This window comes from Astyanax mexicanus, chromosome 21 (genome assembly GCF_023375975.1).
Source record: "Astyanax mexicanus isolate ESR-SI-001 chromosome 21, AstMex3_surface, whole genome shotgun sequence".
Taxonomy (NCBI): Eukaryota; Metazoa; Chordata; class Actinopteri; order Characiformes; family Acestrorhamphidae; genus Astyanax; species Astyanax mexicanus.
The window spans coordinates 21,669,949-21,689,124 of NC_064428.1; the positions used below are offsets into that span (position 1 = coordinate 21,669,949).

Sequence of the window (19,176 nt, forward strand, 5' to 3'; positions counted from 1 at the left end):
TTATGTATGAGAGATGTTTTGAAACGGCTGTATTTGTGAAAAAGTAAAAAGGTTTTTAAAAATGTAAAGTGAAAATGCATGTAAATGTGTGAAAGAGGTTTTAATGTAGTTAATTTTGTGCCAAAAGTTTAAAACACAAAAAAATCTGCCATCAAAATTACAGATTAAATACATATAAAATCCACAAAATCACAAACATGAAAGCAAAGACTGGTAAAATCCAAACGAAAATATTTTTTAAACAACTGCAAAGAATAATAAAGTTACCAACTATCTTTAAGTATATATTTTTTTCTTCTTTGAATTTGCAGCATGCACTTTTTCCTTGTTAATAAATCAAAATTGCTTGATTGATTGATTGCAGAGTTTAGTTTTTGTGTAAAACTTTTGGCACAAATTAACTTTTACTGTTTTTTTTATTTATTTCTAATTTATTCCCATTTTCTCCAAATTTACACAGCCAATTATGCAACCCACTAAGTAGGACTCCACCTATCACTAGTTTTTCCCACCACCAGGAGAGTGAAGACTAGTACATGCCTCCTTCAACACATGTGAAGTCAGCCACCGCATCTTTTTGAACTACTGTTGATGCAGCATTTCCGAGTAGCATCACAGCGTGCTTGGAAGAAAAGCACAGTGACATGGTTCTGATACATCAGCTCACAGACTCCTTGTACTGCAGCCATCACCCTTTGGAGTGATGTGGGGAAAGAGCACCATCTACCCACCAGGAGAGAGCAAGACCAATTGTGCTCTCTCTTCGAATTGGTGATCTCCTGATCATATAGATTTTACTGTGTAAACATTTTTGAATAACATTCAAGTGTTTGAACATGGTGTGACTGGTGAAATAATACTTGCCCTTTTTTAGACAAATTCTAGATCCAACACTGGATATACATATTTAATGTGAATATTTTTTTGCTATCTCAGCTATTTCATACCCTACTAGAGTGTAGTGCACTACCAAATCCGTATCCATACTTTACTCCATGTCTGCTTTTAGGACCAGCTGATACAGAATCCGTTAAGCGAACTTAAAACTCCGGTCCGGGTTTTGTCTTCCGCCACTCAAGTTATACTTTCAAGGCGTGTGGATGTCTGTGTGTGAGTCTCCTTGTGTGTTTGGGTTGATGCGCGTGTATTTAAGTAGGTAGCTATGTTGTATTAGTCTTTTGTGTGTTAGCCAGGTGTCCTCTGAGTCCACGCCTCGCCGCGGCGTGCTCAGCAAGGCTCCGTTTCTCTGTTTAAATTCAACGGCGCACAGTTTAGCCCCTCAGCCGGCCATGTCTGTGGGCGTCGAGTCCGGATTCTCCAACGACGAGCTGCTCCACATTCGCTTCCCGCTGCACCGCGCCTGTAGGGACGGTGATGTGGGCGCGCTGTGCTCGCTGCTCCAGCAGTGCTCGGCCAGCAGAGCGGACCTAGCCGCCGAGGACTCTTTCTACGGCTGGACGCCCATTCACTGGGCGGCTCACTTCGGAAAGGTAGGTTAACGCTAACGTGAATAATATATATTCTAGCTAATGTTGAACTACAACAAATAACGGTATTATTTTAACTATTTTTTTTAATGTGGCTGAATTTAAACTTGGCGAATTATTTTTTCCCTCCACGGTCATTTTTTGACGAGGCCCCTGCGCGTAAAGAGAGCTCAGATAATCTGAGCTACGTGCGGGTTTACATGCTAACCTAACCTAGCCTAGCTAACCTAGGATAGGTTAGTGCTCGAGCATCAGTTACTAGAAAAAACCCAGAATTTTAAAATGAGCTAGCTAAAAGTTAGCTATAATTGTTTGCAAACACTAAACCATCATAGCTGGTTAATTAGCTAGGTTAAGTATAATGTTTTTGTGCTGGGGTGCAAAAATAAACCTGATAAATCTGTTGAAGTGTTTGTAGATAAGTTAGTGTATCGTTATTTTCAAGTTCACCTCGAAAACTCAAGTTAACTTACTTTGCGACTTTTAAGCTTGTAAAATAAGTAAATAAGCAAGTAAATAAGCATTTCTTATCGGAAACAAAATAACAGCTACCTGAACACCTTTTGTATTTTTTTCTTTTTTGTTTTGTTTTCTGTTGCCAACATTTCTAGCTAGGTAACGTAAGATAACAAAGAGCAACGTTTAAGCAATAGGTAAAAGGAATGTTTTTTTTTCATATATGGATTGTGATTAACCATTTATTTTGACACGCCCCCCAACTCGTAGCCCCTCGTAGTAAATACACAGTTTGTCTTGCCGTTCACGTACACGATATTTCCTAATATTTTTTTAAAGCGGCATAACACACATTACAGTTTGCACTGAGGATTCAGATCAGCAAATCAACTGAAAAAGACCGGACAGCACAGCCGCGCGCTCAGTCTCCAGGTACGAGCGCGCAAAACCAAAGCCAGCCGTTCATTGGCTGAGCCGCGACCAATAGAAGTCGAGGCGCCAAAACTGTGGTTTAAAAATAGATCTTTGACCCCGGAGTGGGAACTGCTCACGGCTGCAGTGTTGTGAAGTGTGGAGATACTGTTTTCACAGGATCCAAGCTGTACAAAACTATTTTAGGGGTGTAAGAAAATATCAGTATTAAATAGCATCACAATATATGTTTTACAAACAGCCAGTCTTGGACTTATGATCAGACTGCAGATTTCCAGACTCTCATTATAATTTGACGGCCCAGCAGTATGGATTTTTTTTCTCCAATTTTAGCTTTACATGTAAAGATTGGTGTTAGACGTTGGTTCATGTAGACCGGTTTAGGACGTTATTGAGTACATCGGTCATTTTTCTTTGAGTACTTGAATCGTGAAAAGTGGAATTCGACCATAATTTTAAGGGCACTATAAACTCCCATAATGCATCATCATTCATAGTAAATATCTTTGCATACTACATGAGCTGAATGTGTCCCAAAATGCAGTGCAGTTTTGCTACTAAGCAATAGTCAGTGAACTAATTATTAATGTGGTTGTTGTGGCGCAGTGGATAACAAAACTACCTGCTAATGAGTGATCACATCATGTGGGAAACTGGGGTTCAATTCCCAGTTTTGGTGACTAGGCTGCGCTACACCAATAAGAGTCCTTGGGCAAGACTCCTAATACTACTAGGTTTGCCAGATTGTTACAATGTTGTCCACGCTTTAAGGGCTTCAGATCTCCCAAAATGCAAAGACAACTGCCCAAAACAAAACAGCATAGGTTCAGCATATCAATAACAACAGGGATTATTCAAACATGCCCTTTAAAGTCTTTATCTTGAATACGTAAAGATTAATAATTACAAAAAACATTTAAATTATTGTATCTGCATGGTATGATGGAACACATGACCTTAAGCAATCAGATATATATATATATATATATATGACTACATAAAAATAAACTTGCAAGCAATGAAAAAAGTAATAACACAATCACTACCCGGTTCAGTTTCCATCATAGGGTTTAGCTCTGTCTCTGCCAGGTTAACTATCTACAGCATTGATGAGTCAATTTTCCCTATACAATTTTGAGGAGCAAAGTCTGAATGCTTGTCAGTTTTGTCCACCTGTCAAAGCTCATTTTCTTCAGTCAATTTTAGACCCATTCGGCATAAAACTGCCCAATCAGTCAGTGCTGCAAGCTGCAGGACACTGTTAGTTTCACATATTTCTCCATGTAGTTAATTGATATGTAGATTATGTTTCTGAACAGTTTAATGTAACAATCAGAGATTACTCCATGATATTACTGAGCCAGGGCAGAATACAAACACTGGACTGGTTTCCAGCATACAAATAAAGTGTTTTGAATTAAAATTGTATCGTACAGCACATTTAATACTCTTGATTTATAGAAGAAACATTAAGAGCAAACCTTTGGCAATTTAGTAGTGATCAGATGATTATTCAGAACTGTTTTGTCACTCCATTGTAATGTTTACGTTCTTCATGACCTTAAAAAAAGAAAAAACTTTAGCAGCCTGCAACTATTTTTAGTCTCTATCCTTAACGGAAGTTTCCAGAGAAACTGTGTGAGCAGAAGGCACAGTGAAAACAGTGGTGCCGTGGTTCAAGGCTGAACAGGGGCTGCTTCTCAGACTAGACAAACATGAAGGGTTTTTATGTTTATGTAGATTATGCTTCTTAGCCAGACTTGTAGGAGAGGTTTTGGATGTTTGTTCGTGTCTGTCTGCAGATCAAAGAGTAGGAGGGGTTTGGAAAGTGTTTGTGAGTGTAGAAAAGAAGGTGTTTTGCGTGTTACTTTTTTTTGGTGATGGGAGAGCACAGCCAAAAGGCTAGAAGATGAGTCACTATGGCTTTCAGTACTAAAACAGCCAAACAGCTGCTAAAGCCATGCATCGAAACCTGGCCAAGAAACACAAGCTTTAAACAACTGTAGCCTGTCAGAACACAGCTGCCTGCAAATCGTACCTTCAAATACTGTGGACTGGGAGACTGAAATCATAGTGCTGCTTAAAATGAATGGTGTGTTTTTACTTGTAGGTTCCTTTGGTGCAGAACACGGTGGAAATACATTGATACATCGTCACAGATTAGTCCTGGTTTGCTTTGGGTTCGTACTTGGTGCAGCAACTAACAATTATTTTGATGATGGATTAATCTGTCATGAAGTTAACTTGACAGTTACATTAAATTTGAAATTGATATTTACCTGATTCATTGATTATTAAAATAGTTGCCAACTAGTTTAATAATCAATTCAATCGATTGACATATCTGTAATTTATATCTGCATAAATAAAGATTTTTAGTAATAATAATGTCCAGTTTGAGTAGACAATGTGTCTACAACGTGTACCACTTTTTAAAAAAAAACTGTTTTAATACTCTTGTGCATAGAACAGTCCTTTTGCTCTGTTCTATTATCTCCTCAGTAAGCTTAGAAAGAAAATATATTATCAATATATATAATATCCTACATCCTATGTCCAGTACAACCTATACAGACATTTGTGTTCACATGCACAGTTCCTCTTGAGTAGTGTGTGGAACAGTTCTGGGTTACACTGCATGTCTGAAAGGGACTTTATATTGCTCAAGGTCAGAGCTCCATTGCGTGTTTAGAATAATGCTGCCGTCTGTCTGAGTGCTGGCTTTAATCTGTGGACTTAACCTTTCTGTTTTGCTCTTCCTCTGTTGTAGCTGGAGTGCGTGTTGCAGCTGGTGCAGGTCGGCTGTGAGGTGAACGCCATAACGTCACGCTTTGCTCAGACTCCGGCACACATCGCTGCTTTTGGAGGACACCCAGAGTGCCTCTTATGGCTCCTGCAGGCAGGTGCTGATGTCAACAGACAGGTGGGTGCAGAGATTTGGGTAAAATGTATTATTTTCACAGTTTACTTTTAGTAGCATAATATACGTGACAAATCAATATACTGCATATAAATAAACAATATTTTGTAGTTTTGAAGACATACCATGTCATTATTGTGGACACTAGAGGTGTGCCATATCGTATCATAAGCAATAATATCACCAATATTTTTAAATATCGTGAACGATATCATGCATTGAAATATCGTGCCAGATTTTAGCAAAAAAAAATTCACACTGTTCTCATTTCCCATTATATATCTACTGGAGACATATTATATCTGTCCAGTGTCATTTAGTCCTGGATATATGGAGATATTGTGCTTTTATTAGTATCATAACATTCTGGATCATTGACTTCTGTTACATTTTTTAAATATCTCAGTTAAGGGTGTGCAATTCAATTTTCTTTTTGGTGCAGTAGTGTTTTTATATTTATTTAGTTTGTCATATCGCCAAGAGTATTGTTATCGTACAAATTACCATGAAATATTGTGATATTATTTTAGTGTCATATCGCCCACCCCTAGTGGACACTCTTTTTAATAAATGCATTCCGTTACTTTAACTTGAAACTTTTGCTGACACAATTGTGCACACAGCTTGTCTAGTCCCTGTGGAGTAGTACTGCCATTAGAATAGGACTCTCTGGTGGAGATAAATATAGTGTACAGAGGGTTGAGGAGCTGTGGAATGTTGTTCCATACAGTTATTTTGGCATGACCTATGGATGAATGCAATCATGTCCTCACAGCAATGTGAGAGACTCTAGTAAAAAGCATCTGGACAGTTAAACAAAGATAAACCACAAAAGCATGGTTAAAGTCTTCTTTTGCTTTATGCATTGCAATAGTGGTTGCTACGGTGTTACTAAGCAGTTGCTTTAGTCTGCCAGGTGGCTACTATAGTGTTGCTAGGTGGTCGCACAATGGGGGTGACTCCCCACATGTTTTTGTAATGCCAGGAGGGTGCTATGGTACCTCAGGTGGTTGCTTGGGTGTTGCCAACTAGTTGCTGTGGTACCCCAATGTTACCATTTGAGTGTTGCACGTGTATTTATTTGTATTGGTGAAACTTTGCCATCATAGTGTTTGGCATGGAATCACCCTCAATTATCTTTGCTTAATTTGTAAGCATTACAGATCTCTCTTTGTACCCTGCAAACAGCTGTAAACAATGGGTTAATGTCGTCATTTCTAATCCATTATGTTAGAATTGAGGAAAGTGATGCATATTAAATCTTTTGCACTACAGTGATGACAGGCTATGCTGTTCATTTGGCAAATTGCTATGCTGCACCAGGGGCCTCTAATGGGTAAGGACAATCAAGGTGAACTATTATGAGACCAGTGTTTACACTTGCAGAGTTCACATGTTTATATTACATAATGTGGGGCTCCTTTTGCTTGGACAATAATATTTTTTGTGAGAGCATAACTAACATTATGAAACAAGTTTAATGAAAAAAGAATGTGGTTGAGGAACGAATTTTGTTTGTTTACCCATTTTTTTTTAAACAGTATTTACAGTAACCACCTTATCAGATTTTATCAGTTAAAGATAACAAAGATGCGCTTAGTTTATCCCCAGTGAGAGAATGTATTGAAATGAACACCTATGCAGTTTCTGCATGCATGTATTGCATTATAGCAGCAGCAGCATCTTGGACCAAAACAAATGATTCTTTGCCAGAGGTGAGAATTCTTCTTCAGCATTGCAGTTAACTTGCTCCAGGCCTCCCAAGTCTGGTTGTTAGCTAGCATTCAGCCTAATAGATGTTCTAGTAGCTTGAGCCTGGCTGCTGTATCTGCCAGCATAGTGGCTCTAGCTTTGTCGAAGCCAGCTGTTAGCATCATGGCTAACCAGCTCCAAAACTTGTTAATGTGTCTGTTAGCATCATGGCTCCAACCTTGCTGAGGCCAGCAAGACTAACCTTCGTCTAAGTTTCAGAGTTCGCTCCAGCACAGTTCCAAGCTTGCTGAGGCTTAATTTTCTGCTCAAGACGCCTTTACTTACTACACCTTTACACAAAAATCTAGATTTAGCACTTTTAAAGCATTTTAATACATTTATTTTTACAGCAGATCATCCCTTTAAAGCTTATTTGTTATTGTGGTTTGCAGATCAGAGGGTTGATTAAGTTATCAACAGACCCTCTGACCCCATGCAAGGCCTAGTTGCGTCCCACCCCTGACTCCTCCAGAATTAACATGCCTTCAGAAAGAGCTAAAACACCCAAACCGAAGCTAACAAAACCCGGATTAACAACCTCTTTGTCTGCTTTACAGCGATCAGTGCAAATCTCTTTCTAGTTGATCCTCTTGTACTGGATCATCCTGGCCTGACTTTGACTGATGGCTCTATGAACTTTGGAAGATACTTGTCTCTTTGCGTCAGAAGCAGGCTAGAAAGCACTGAGTAGTCCAGAATTACTCCTCTGTTGCTACACAGTTTGTGGAGAGTGATGTGATCTATGCAAGTAAAACCAAAAATTGGCATGTCAGACATGTCATAATTTAGAAATACCTCCTTCATTTGGAAATGCTGCAGTGTTTACCACCATTTACTATTATAGTGCCTAAACCCTATTTTATTGAAAAGCATTAAAAATGTGTTTGACTGAAAACATCAGTTTTATACAGCAGTTCTTTCAGCAGATATCTCAATTTACACATGTGCAACAGTCAAATTGCAGGTTCTGCTATTTTTGATGCCAAATTATTTTTTTTGGTGCTTAATACAAATATAAATCCCCACTGTTCTTATCTCATGACAATGTACCAGATTAAAGTTTTTATCTACCCAATATTATTTATCTTAGTCCAATCATTAATACACAAACTACATTTATTAATCACATGACAGGTTGGATCATTGACATCTAGTGAAAATTCCTTTATTTTTTAATATTGCAATATGTTACTGAGCCTCAAAGTATTGCCATGTTGATTTATTTATTACGGTGGGCCTGATTTTATATAAGTAAGGAGCTGTTTTTAATTAAACACTTTTACTTCAAGCTACTCAAATGTGCTGCTTCCTGTGGACAAGTATAGTATAGCTATTGGCATCATAGTGTGTGTTTACTGTTTCAGAGTGGCTTTATTACAGGATTCCTGTGTCTTTTCCGCTGATATTCCTGTCTAAGATCCATACAGGATTGTTGTCTGTTCTACAGGGATTGGACTCCTTTTTCTCATTAATCTTGCATTTTCTGCTGATATTAGACTGATAAGATCCATACTGAAATGGTGTCTTTGCAGATTAATTATTAAATATTTATTTTTACTGTGATTTCATATGGATATTATAGAATACAAAAACACCTGTGTTTGAGCATCATATCTACAGTTTGTGTGCATGTGTGTAATTCAGTTTATTGAGTGATTACACTCTGGCACTGCTGGGAGAGCCCTGTCCCCGCTGCAGCACTGAAACTGCTATAACTGTACAGTTTGACCTACATCCTGCAGTCATATCCTTTTGTTTCTGCAGAGCAACTAGTCTTGCATGTCTGTTTTCCTGGCTCTAGAGGGCGTGGATGAGTCAGGGTTAAGAGTTCACACTTACCCTGGTGGGCACTCGCTCTGTCATCTGAATGTTCTGCTTACATTAAGATGACAGCTGCTGCCTCCAAGTGCACTCTCTCAGTGATGTAGTGTCAGCACTTAATAAATTATTCATCAGGCTGTAGACTTGTGTTGCTGTGTGTATGTATATGTAATATTAGTGCAACTCCATGCTCTAATTTTGGTAATCTTGACTAAATTCTCAGCTTAAATAGGCTAACCCACATTCAAGATGTATTCTCCTTAGAAGCTGTATTCTGATCAATATGTTTATATGCAATACAGTTAAGATAAGAATCTTTGTTTATTTTAATGTCTATGATATATTTAAAATGTTTTTGAATGCAGCTTTTTTTTTTTTGTAGTACTGCAAAAGCTCGAGAGGCTATTTGTTTTGAAAGAGCATTTGTCCTTTCTGGTATGTTTGTGTGAATGCACAGACTAAGAAAACTAAAACCAAACTAAATCCATATGTGATCTTATATATATATATATATATATTTTTTTTTTTATGGATAAGAAATCAGAGAAATTATATATATATATATATATATATATATATATATATATATATATATATATATATATATATATATATATGATTTCTCTGATTTCTTATCCATAAAAAAATTATATATATATATATATATATATATATATATATATATATATATATATTAGGGGTGTCACGATTCTCTAAATCAGGGGTGTCAAACTCATTTTGGCCGAGGGCCACATTGGCATATTGGCTGTCCTCCGAGGGCCAGATGTAACTTATAAATATAAGAAAATGTAACCAAATGTAATATATGTAAATGAATGTAATTACTCCTTAATGTTAAATAACTCTCAATATATTATTTATTCAATCAAATATTACAGTTGCATGGAAAAAATGTTTGCTTGTTGCTCTATTAACATAAATCCTGTTATGAAATCCAAAAACTCCATCAATCAAGAACCAAACTATACAAGTGAATAGAAATGACATAAAATACAAGTTAACTTTGATCAAAACGTTTGATACTGAAAAGAGGCTTAATTAATATAAAATCAAAAATTGTGAGCTGTGACAGATTTAGCATTTCCTCATCCAACCACTAGTGGGAGCTGCAGCAGCAGCACAAGCCCACAGTCTTTACTGAGTCAGAGCTACAGCCCAGCCACGGGCTACAGGGCTCAGCTCAGCCAGTCTGGAGCGTTTTTAAAATTTTAAGTTCTTCTGTGTATGAAATAAAATAACCCCACTAACCGGATAATACAGCTCTCTACAGTTCATATTTCAGCCCAAGCAGCTAACAGCAGCAGTTTAGAGCAGCCATCCCGGAGTCACTGCTCGGATTACATTATAAACAGGTCAGTTAGCGCGCTGCTAACCTCAGGATGTTTATAACTACGGAGTTTAGTGGACACACCACGGCTGCAAGGTTAGACTGTTGAAGGCTACTGAAGACTATTAAAGGCTATTGGAGGTTATTGAAAGGGTTATTGGGGGCAGAAATCAGTAAAGGCTGGTTAGATAAGTGATTCACCTCCTCGTCCTTTGCTGAGGTGAAACTGCGACTAGCGATGTCACAGTGATGTTTATTAACCTCATTAAAACAGATTTTATCAGCTATTGTCTTATAAATATTTACACATAATTTATATCTCTTCTAAAAAGCGTTTATTTTGGTCAGTAACACAAAATGCATACCGGTCTTTCGCCTTGAAGCACAGCCGTCCGTCTGCATCAACTTTTCTTTTTCTGGATATTATGGGATAAACATGTCTCAATTCCACCCGCGAAGTTACACCTTCCCTCCGGCAGGGTTTCCACATCAATGACTACACTGCCGTGTAGTGGCAGTAAGCCGTAACTTTGCGGGTAATACAATCGACAAGCATTGTGGGAAATGTATTTTTTGGTCAAAGAACGCTTCTGACCTATTTATTATAGACACTAAGATTTTACAAGCTCTCGCGGGCCACATAAAAAGACGTGGCGGGCCACATTTGGCCCGCGGGCCTTGTGTTTGACACATGTGCTCTAAATCCTCGATTCGATTTCATTTTCGATTTGAGGGTCACGATTCGATTCGATTCTCGATTTTCTTGTTTTTTTTTGTTGTTATTATTTTATGCCTCATAAAATTTAAATAATATATTTATTATTATTATTATTATAAATATTATAAATATTATTATTATTATTTATTAAGATATATATGGTAATGCCATCTAGTGACTTTTTTTGGTAGCAACAGTGTGCACTATTAAAACAAGCAGTTTATCAGAGCTGTGTGTGGATGGCTGGTGAAACTGCTCATTACATGAAGCTGCAGTTCTTCATCCAACCACTAGCAGCAGCAGCACAAGCCCCGCTCTCTTCACTCAGTCACTACTTTCAGTACAGCCCAGCCACGGGCTACAGAGCTCAGCCAGTCCGTTTTTACTGTTTCTGTAAACAAATAAAGGTTTTAACCCCACTAACCGGATAATACAGCTCACTACAGTTCATCTTTCAGCCCAAGCAGCTAACAGCAGCAGGTTAGAACAGCCGACACGGAGGCACTGCTCGGATTACATTATAAACAGGTCAGTTAGCGCGCTGCTAACCTCAGGATGTTTATAACTACGGAGTTTAGTGGACACACCACGGCCGCCAGGTAAGTCTTTTAAAGGCTACTGAAGACTATTAAAGGCTATTAGAGTGTAACCCCTGGCTCCCAGGGGTTACAAGAGGTTATTGAAAGCATTATTGGGGGGCAGAAATCAGTACAGGCTGGTTAGATAAGTGATGTGGGTATTGTCTTATAAATATTTACACATAACTTATATCTCTCCTGAAAAGCTTTTATTTTAGTCAGAAACACGCTTGTGTTTACTTTATCTGAGAGAAAGATGTTTTTTTAATTCAATGGAAAGCAACAGGTGTAGTCAATTATAAGTTTAAGATTTTTAATCCACCTCACTGTGATCTATAGTCAGTGTTCTCAAGTCACACTGACACACGCATTTCAGCGAGTTCACACGCTCTCACCTGCGCGCACCCACCCCTCCGTTAGATACAGATACAAAACCTGCGCGCCCAACCCCCGCCCCCCCTCCCCCGTTGGACAGATAAAAACAGTGATCACACTCCCGCCGACTGCGCTCATGCAGTGGCTATCTCTATTTAAATGAATAGGATGCGCTGTGTTGGTGCCGCGCCATTTGCGTAGCGCGCTGCGCTATTTGCGTAGCGCGCGGGAGGGATCGTCGATCCTCTTTTTGACTTCGATAATCGAGATCGTGACCTCATTTCGATTCGATTTCGATAAAATATCGAGATCGTGACACCCCTAATATATATATATATATATATATATATATATATATACAGTTGTGGTCAAAAGTTTACATACACTTGTAAAAAAACATAATGTTATGGCTGTCTTGAGTTTTCAATAAGTTCTACAACTCTTATTTTTCTGTGATAGAGTGATCGGAACACATACATGTTTGTCACAAAAAACAGTCATAAAATTTGGTTCTTTCATAAATTTATTATGGGTCTGCTGAAAATGTCACCAAATCTGCTGGGTCAAAAATATACATACAGCAACAAAATTTGTCAATTTTGGTGATGTAGCGAGTTGTGTCAATCAAATTAGCTTCATGTCATGGCCTCTTCACTTCTTGTAAGTGATTCTGATTGACTACAGCTGTTGACTTCTCATGAGCCCATTTAAATAGGGCTCATTTGACCCAGTGATTAGACTCAGCTACAAAAGCTACAATGGGAAAGTCAAAGGAACTCAGTTTGGATCTGAAAAAGCGAATTATTGACTTGAACAAGTCAGGGAAGTCACTTGGAGCCATTTCAAAGCAGCTACAGGTCCCAAGAGCAACTGTGCAGACAATTATACGCAAGTATAAAGTGCATGGAACAGTTGTGTCACTGCCACGATCAGGAAGAAAACGCAAGCTATCACATGCTGCCGAGAGGAGATTGGTCAGGATGGTCAAGAGTCAACCAAGAATCACCAAGAAGCAGGTCTGCAAGGATTTGGAAGCTGATGGAACACAGGTGTCAGTCTCCACAGTCAAGCGTGTTTTACATCGCCATGGACTGAGAGGCTGCCGTGCAAGAAAGAAGCCCTTGCTCCAGAAAAGGCACCTTAAGACTCGGCTGAAGTTTGCTGCTGATCACATGGACAAAGATAAAACCTTCTGGAGGAAAGTTCTCTGGTCAGACAAAACAAAAATTGAGCTGTTTGGCCACAACACCCAGCAATATGTTTGGAGGAGAAAAGGTGAGGCCTTTAATCCCAGGAACACCATGCCTACTGTCAAGCATGGTGGTGGTAGTATTATGCTCTGGGGATGTTTTGCTGCCAGTGGAACTGGTTCTTTGCAGAAAGTAAATGGGATAATGAAGAAGGAGGATTACCTCCAAATTCTGCAGGAAAACTTAAAACCATCAGCCCGAAGGTTGGGTCTTGGGCGCAGTTGGGTGTTCCAACAAGACAATGACCCAAAACACACATCAAAAGTGGTAAAGGAATGGCTAAACCAGGCTAGAATTAAGGTTTTAGAATGGCCTTCCCAAAGTCCTGACTTAAACCCCATTGAGAACATGTGGACAGTGCTAAAGAAACGGGTTCATGCAAGAAAACCATCACATTTAGCTGAACTGCACCAATTCTGTCAAGAAGAGTGGTCAAACATTCGACCTGAAGCTTGCCAGGAGCTTGTGGATGGCTACCAAAAGCGCCTAGTTGCCGTGAAAATGGCCAAGGGACATGTAACCAAATACTAATGTTGCTGTATGTATATTTTTGACCCAGCAGATTTGGTGACATTTTCAGCAGACCCATAATAAATTTATGAAAGAACCAAATTTTATGACTGTTTTTTGTGACAAACATGTATGTGTTCCGATCACTCTATCACAGAAAAATAAGAGTTGTAGAACTTATTGAAAACTCAAGACAGCCATAACATTATGTTTTTTTACAAGTGTATGTAAACTTTTGACCACAACTGTATATATATATATATATATATATATATATATATATAATATATTATGGATAAGAAATCAGAGTATGCTGATTATATGTGCAAGTGGACTATGCTGTTAAGTGTTTTAATGCCTTGGTGCATACGAGTCCGTCTGAAGTTTCAACCAATTTTGTATTCTGTTTAGGTTAGGTTATTGAGATTGTATCGTTTTCATTTTCGATACGTGACACCAAATATCGATATATATATATATATTTTTTTATTTTTTTTGGAAGTGCAGGCAATCAAAACTCCTCCCATATTACTGCTTTAGTACTCCACATGGTGGCACTTCTCAAGTGAATAAAATAAACCTGTGGTGAAGAATATTTGTTAAATTCTGTGTAATTGACACCAATAAATACATAATTCCTAATATTTCCTTATTTAGGAGTAGTTTATCCTCTTTAGTAACACAGATGCCGTAAAGTATTTTACAGTATTATCTTGTGATGTATTGAGTATTGCAGAATGGTATTACAGTATCATGATATCCTCCTCACCTTGGGTAGCATATCATAATATTTTATTGTGAGATGCCCTGTGATTCCCATCCAATATTGTTAGTTGGAGAATTTACAAAACATTCTGCACTATATTGCGAAAAGAAAACAATGCACCAGGTGGATCGATCACAGTTGTTGCCATGTGTGACAGCTTTCAGGCTTTGATAGAAAATCCAAATAAGATCTGAAATTGTGTACTAGGGTTGCAACGGTATGAGATTTTCACGGTATGATAACCGTCTCGGAAAATACCGCGGTATCACGGTTATCACGGTATCACAGTTTGTTACATATATTATTAAACTGACCCTTAAAGAAATTACAACAAAGGTTTTTTGTTCAATTAACTATTTATTGTAGAAACTACACCATCAGGTGAAGGAAACCATGTTTTTCCACTACTCTTAAGGGCATTAAGAGTGTATATATATATAAAAAAAAGTTGGTATATAACCAGATACTGCAGAAAGAGGGGATTTATTTCTGACATGATCCTCACAATAGAGATTTCTTTTTAAGGCTTTCACTACTTAAAACCTTCAACATATGAAAAACAGGCACGTCAGAATGTGAAAATGAACGCATGTAAATGAATGGCGTCTTTCACATCCAGTCCGGCCAGGACCTTTACACGGACACGTGAATCCATCGTAGCACGCACTTCACGCCTGTACCTGCGTGCCCAAATTTCGGATAACTCGGCGCTTTTGCGGGCGCTTACCGCATGGGTTGTGCACGACTACAAAGAGGTTTTATTTAGGTTCAGATTTAAATTATAAACTGAACACATACTTTGCGCTGCACAGCGGGGTGGTGTTCTCGGAGATGGGAGAACAGGTTTGATGTATTTCCTCCTTTAGCTGTGACTACGGCCACATTGATTACAAGCTTGTTGATTACAAGATTACAAGTCTGTTTTCAGGCTGTTTGAATGAGCGAAATATGATCAGAATTATGTTAATTAACACTAACATAGAAGCATAGAACTATTATTTAATAAAAATGATTTTTAAGAACAGCTAAACACAGTGCGGAGAAGTTCACGTGCGAGAGAGAGACAGAGAGAGAGAGAGAGAGAGAGATTTGCGTGTTCTGATGTGATCTACTCACAGGTAAAGGTTCTCTTTTATCTCTTCGTGCTCATTTTAGTCCAATTCATAATTCTGCAGTTTCTCAGTGTTTTCTGTCGTATTTTGCGGCTAGCGCGAGCGCTTACAACTAACACCGCGGACCGCGAGGTGCAGCCGCGCTGCCGCTGTTATGCCGAATCCGACTCCCTGCTCAATCCGACTCCCGCTTCGCGGACAGAATCGGCACAACACCTCCCGCTGTAGAACTGCGGGAGTGAAAACAGCGCTTATAAATAAGTTAGTTAAGTTTCACTTTCAGTTTTCGTTATTTGGTTCGTTTTCATTAACAATAATAATTGGTTACTTAGCATTAACATTGTGATTATCACACCAGAGCTTTATTTAAAAATAAAATATATAATTAAAAAACAGATGCCTACATCTCAGACTATTTTCTGGAGCCCAACCCGACCCGGCCCGAGGAATGTGGTGGGAAATCTCGGCCCGAACGGACCCGATTTCGGGTCGGTCCTCGGGTCAGGTCTGGTTCGGGCAGAGAATCTAAGCTCTAGTCTGATGCACTTTCTGCTGTTCTCACCGCTGTGTGCTGAGTAGCTGAAGCGGAGCAGAGTTGCGCATGCGCGGGTGACTTTCTCCGCTGGCTTGTGTTTTACCGGTAATAAGCAAACACACACGGTATGATAACCGTGCATTTTAATACCACGGTATACCGTGAAACCGGTTACCGCTGCAACCCTATTGTGTACACAAGAATCATGATTCTGATAGATCAGAGGAAAGAACAAGTTAACTAATTGCAGTAAAACATTGTGTAGAAATTGTACCCAGTGACCGCTCTGCTATGCTTAAGGTTTGTTGTTTTAAAGTAGAATTGTTTTAGGTTTAAGTTACCATGCTATAATATATTTTTATGTGTTGTAGATTGTAAAGTATGTTTTCTGTGTACATCTAGGACTATGTGGGTGAAACTCCCATCCACAAAGCTGCAAGAGCAGGTAGCCTGGAGTGCATCAATGCCCTGTTGTTTTCGGGTGCAAAACCGGAGTAAGTCGTCCATCCTTTGCTTCTTCTTTAGTTTTCACATTTCTGTTATTTTTCATGTAACAGTCATGTCTTTAAAGGGACCTCCATCTTTCACAAAAATAAAACTGCTTAAAAGAGCCAGATGGTTTAGTAGGAGAATGCCTCAAGACACTGGCAGCCTGATTTGCCTAAATATTTTCACCAAATGAAGCCATCTGGTTTCATTCATACTCACTGAGCATTTTATTAGAATAATTATAGATATACGGCCAAAATTTGTTTCTTCATTTTAGTTGATACAATATAATTCTAATATCAATATGAACAGAAATCCTGTAAAATAAAAGAATTTGTCAATTCGGTGAATTCAGCCAATCAGTAATAGATATTGTACTTAATGAATAAAACATAAGTCTAAAAATCTTATCACTATTATTGAAACAGTTTGTTGTGGTTAAGACCCAGTCTTAAGAGAATGGGCTCATTGCCCAGACCCTCTGCTAGACCAAAAAACAGACAAGTAAATGTGTATAAACCAGTATGATTTGAACCGGTATGAACTTCATGGATGAGCAAAAGTCAAAATAGCAAAGAAAACAAACTACAAACAAAACAACACACTTAACCAACAATTTAAGAAACCAACGTACACAAAACCACACTACAGGAAAAAAGATTGTCAAACAAAATGGCACACACCCTCCGCTGTTCCCAAAAATAAATGAAAAACCTGTAGAACGCTTTTGCAGGTCATGAAAGGGGAGGAGCCTGAAAGTCACTCAGGCTCAAGCTTATCCAGGCTCTTTTCTAGAGAGTGCCCCTGATGGCCAATCGTGGTCCTGCAACTAAGACAGACACTAATCATATATATATATATATATATATATATATATATATATATATATATATATATATATATAAATAAATAAATAAATAAATAAAAAGCACAGGCAAGCACACACAGGGAAAATATGACCAGGAGACGCAACAGTGATATATAATGTCCATTGAATTGAATGATCTTGCCCAGATCTAATTAGTTATAGTAACAATATGGTATATACCTAATGAGTGTGGTCCCTGTGAACATGATTGTGACATTGTTCCTGACACATATTGTGAGCCAAACAGTTACAGATACTCAAACCAGCCTGTTTGGCACTAAGGATCATGTCATGCTAAAAGCTATAACTAATCACATTTTTCCGATAGTTTATGTTAACATTACATTTAAGGGCTTAAAACTTACTTATTCAAATTCGAATGCTTCTAATAACCCACTTTTTCCTACCAGCTGTATCAATCCAGTGGTAAATCCTACATTCTATTTTTAAATTGTACTAAATCTTAAGTCAGTTATGTCTTGTACTCTTGCATATACAGACCCAACAGAAGGCTTGCCCTGTGGTGAGGATTTTGTCTAGAACAAATCAAGCTGCCATCTACAGATTTAGGTTTTCCTGCTGTGAAAAGCTGAAGAGGCTTTTAGCATTTAGCAAACCAAACACATATGGTGGAGTTCCCTTATTGAAATGAGTGTGTCTGTATTAACCTGTGTTCGTGATTGCACCTAAAGGTAACATTTTTTACTTATTTTTTTATGGAAAAGTCATGTTATTTCATACATATACATAAACAAAAACAAATGCACAGTCCCTAGTTTTCTTAGATTAATATAAATATGAATCTAAATATTAATAAATTAGGCAATTTTGTTACCCGTTGTTTATTTTAGCTGGATTCAGCTTTTTACCAAGTCCCGTTGGAATCCCCATTCTTTGGGTATTGTGTTTAAGTAAACAAAAACATAATAATAAAAATAAAACTATTTTCACACATCTCTACTGAGTAAAGCTGTTTTTTGTGGTGAGTAAAGCTGTTCAGTCAGCTTAGAATCCTAATGTTTGCTTAGACGTGGCCGTAATTAGGGGAATCTGTATCAGGTTTGCCAGGCATTTCTGGGGATTTATTGTGGCATAAGGCCTCGCCCAAGATCTGTATCGGCGATCAGCCGATTGAGCTATAAGAGAATCAGTTATCCACTTATCAGCCATCTCTAATTGTTATTTTTGTCAATTTTTTTCTGCAAACATATCTTAAAGTGTCTCATTTATTTTACTTGTTGTGGACATATCACACATGCCAGTCCAGTACCCTATCCTATGACTTGGTTTACTTACTCAATACCCAAAGTCATTAATTTGTGTAATATTGCAGCATGTGGCTTTACATTTGTGGTTTGGACATCCCTGGGGGAAAGTCACCTTGAAGTCAGTCTTAATGTACTTTTCTATATTAATGCTGCCTCAAAAAGTGTACAGACACAAATGACCCTATTCCTATTTTTTTGGAATGTACTGGATGCCTGAAACATGACATGTATTGAAGTCCTTCTGTCTGCAATAAAACAAGTCAAAGTAAATTTTAGAAACACTGATGCATTTCTTGTAACTGATTTTAACTCTCGTATAATCTATTCTATTCTAAAGATCTTGCAGCGTACCTTCAGATGGGTTGGGTGCTGTTGTAATACCTAATTGGTTAATCAAAATAGGAAATCCTGGACAAGCTAAGATTACCTTCTGTCAGATTACAGAAGTCCAAATTGGGTTATAGGGTTTAGGTTGGTGATCTGACTACTAC

The 19,176-nt window shown here is 38.1% G+C and overlaps 1 protein-coding gene across 1 annotated transcript in view; it reads left to right on the plus strand.

Moving 5' to 3' along the window:
* The first annotated feature begins 1,055 nt into the window (after nt 1-1,055).
* ankrd10a (ankyrin repeat domain 10a) overlaps nt 1,056-19,176 on the plus strand; it is a 28,034-nt gene continuing 9,913 nt past the window's right edge. Inside the window, exons 1-3 of the mRNA XM_007228699.3 lie at nt 1,056-1,490; nt 5,146-5,298; nt 16,463-16,554. Coding sequence (XP_007228761.3) covers nt 1,290-1,490; nt 5,146-5,298; nt 16,463-16,554 — 446 coding nt within the window. The 5' untranslated portion in view covers nt 1,056-1,289. The remainder of the gene's footprint in view (nt 1,491-5,145; nt 5,299-16,462; nt 16,555-19,176) is intronic.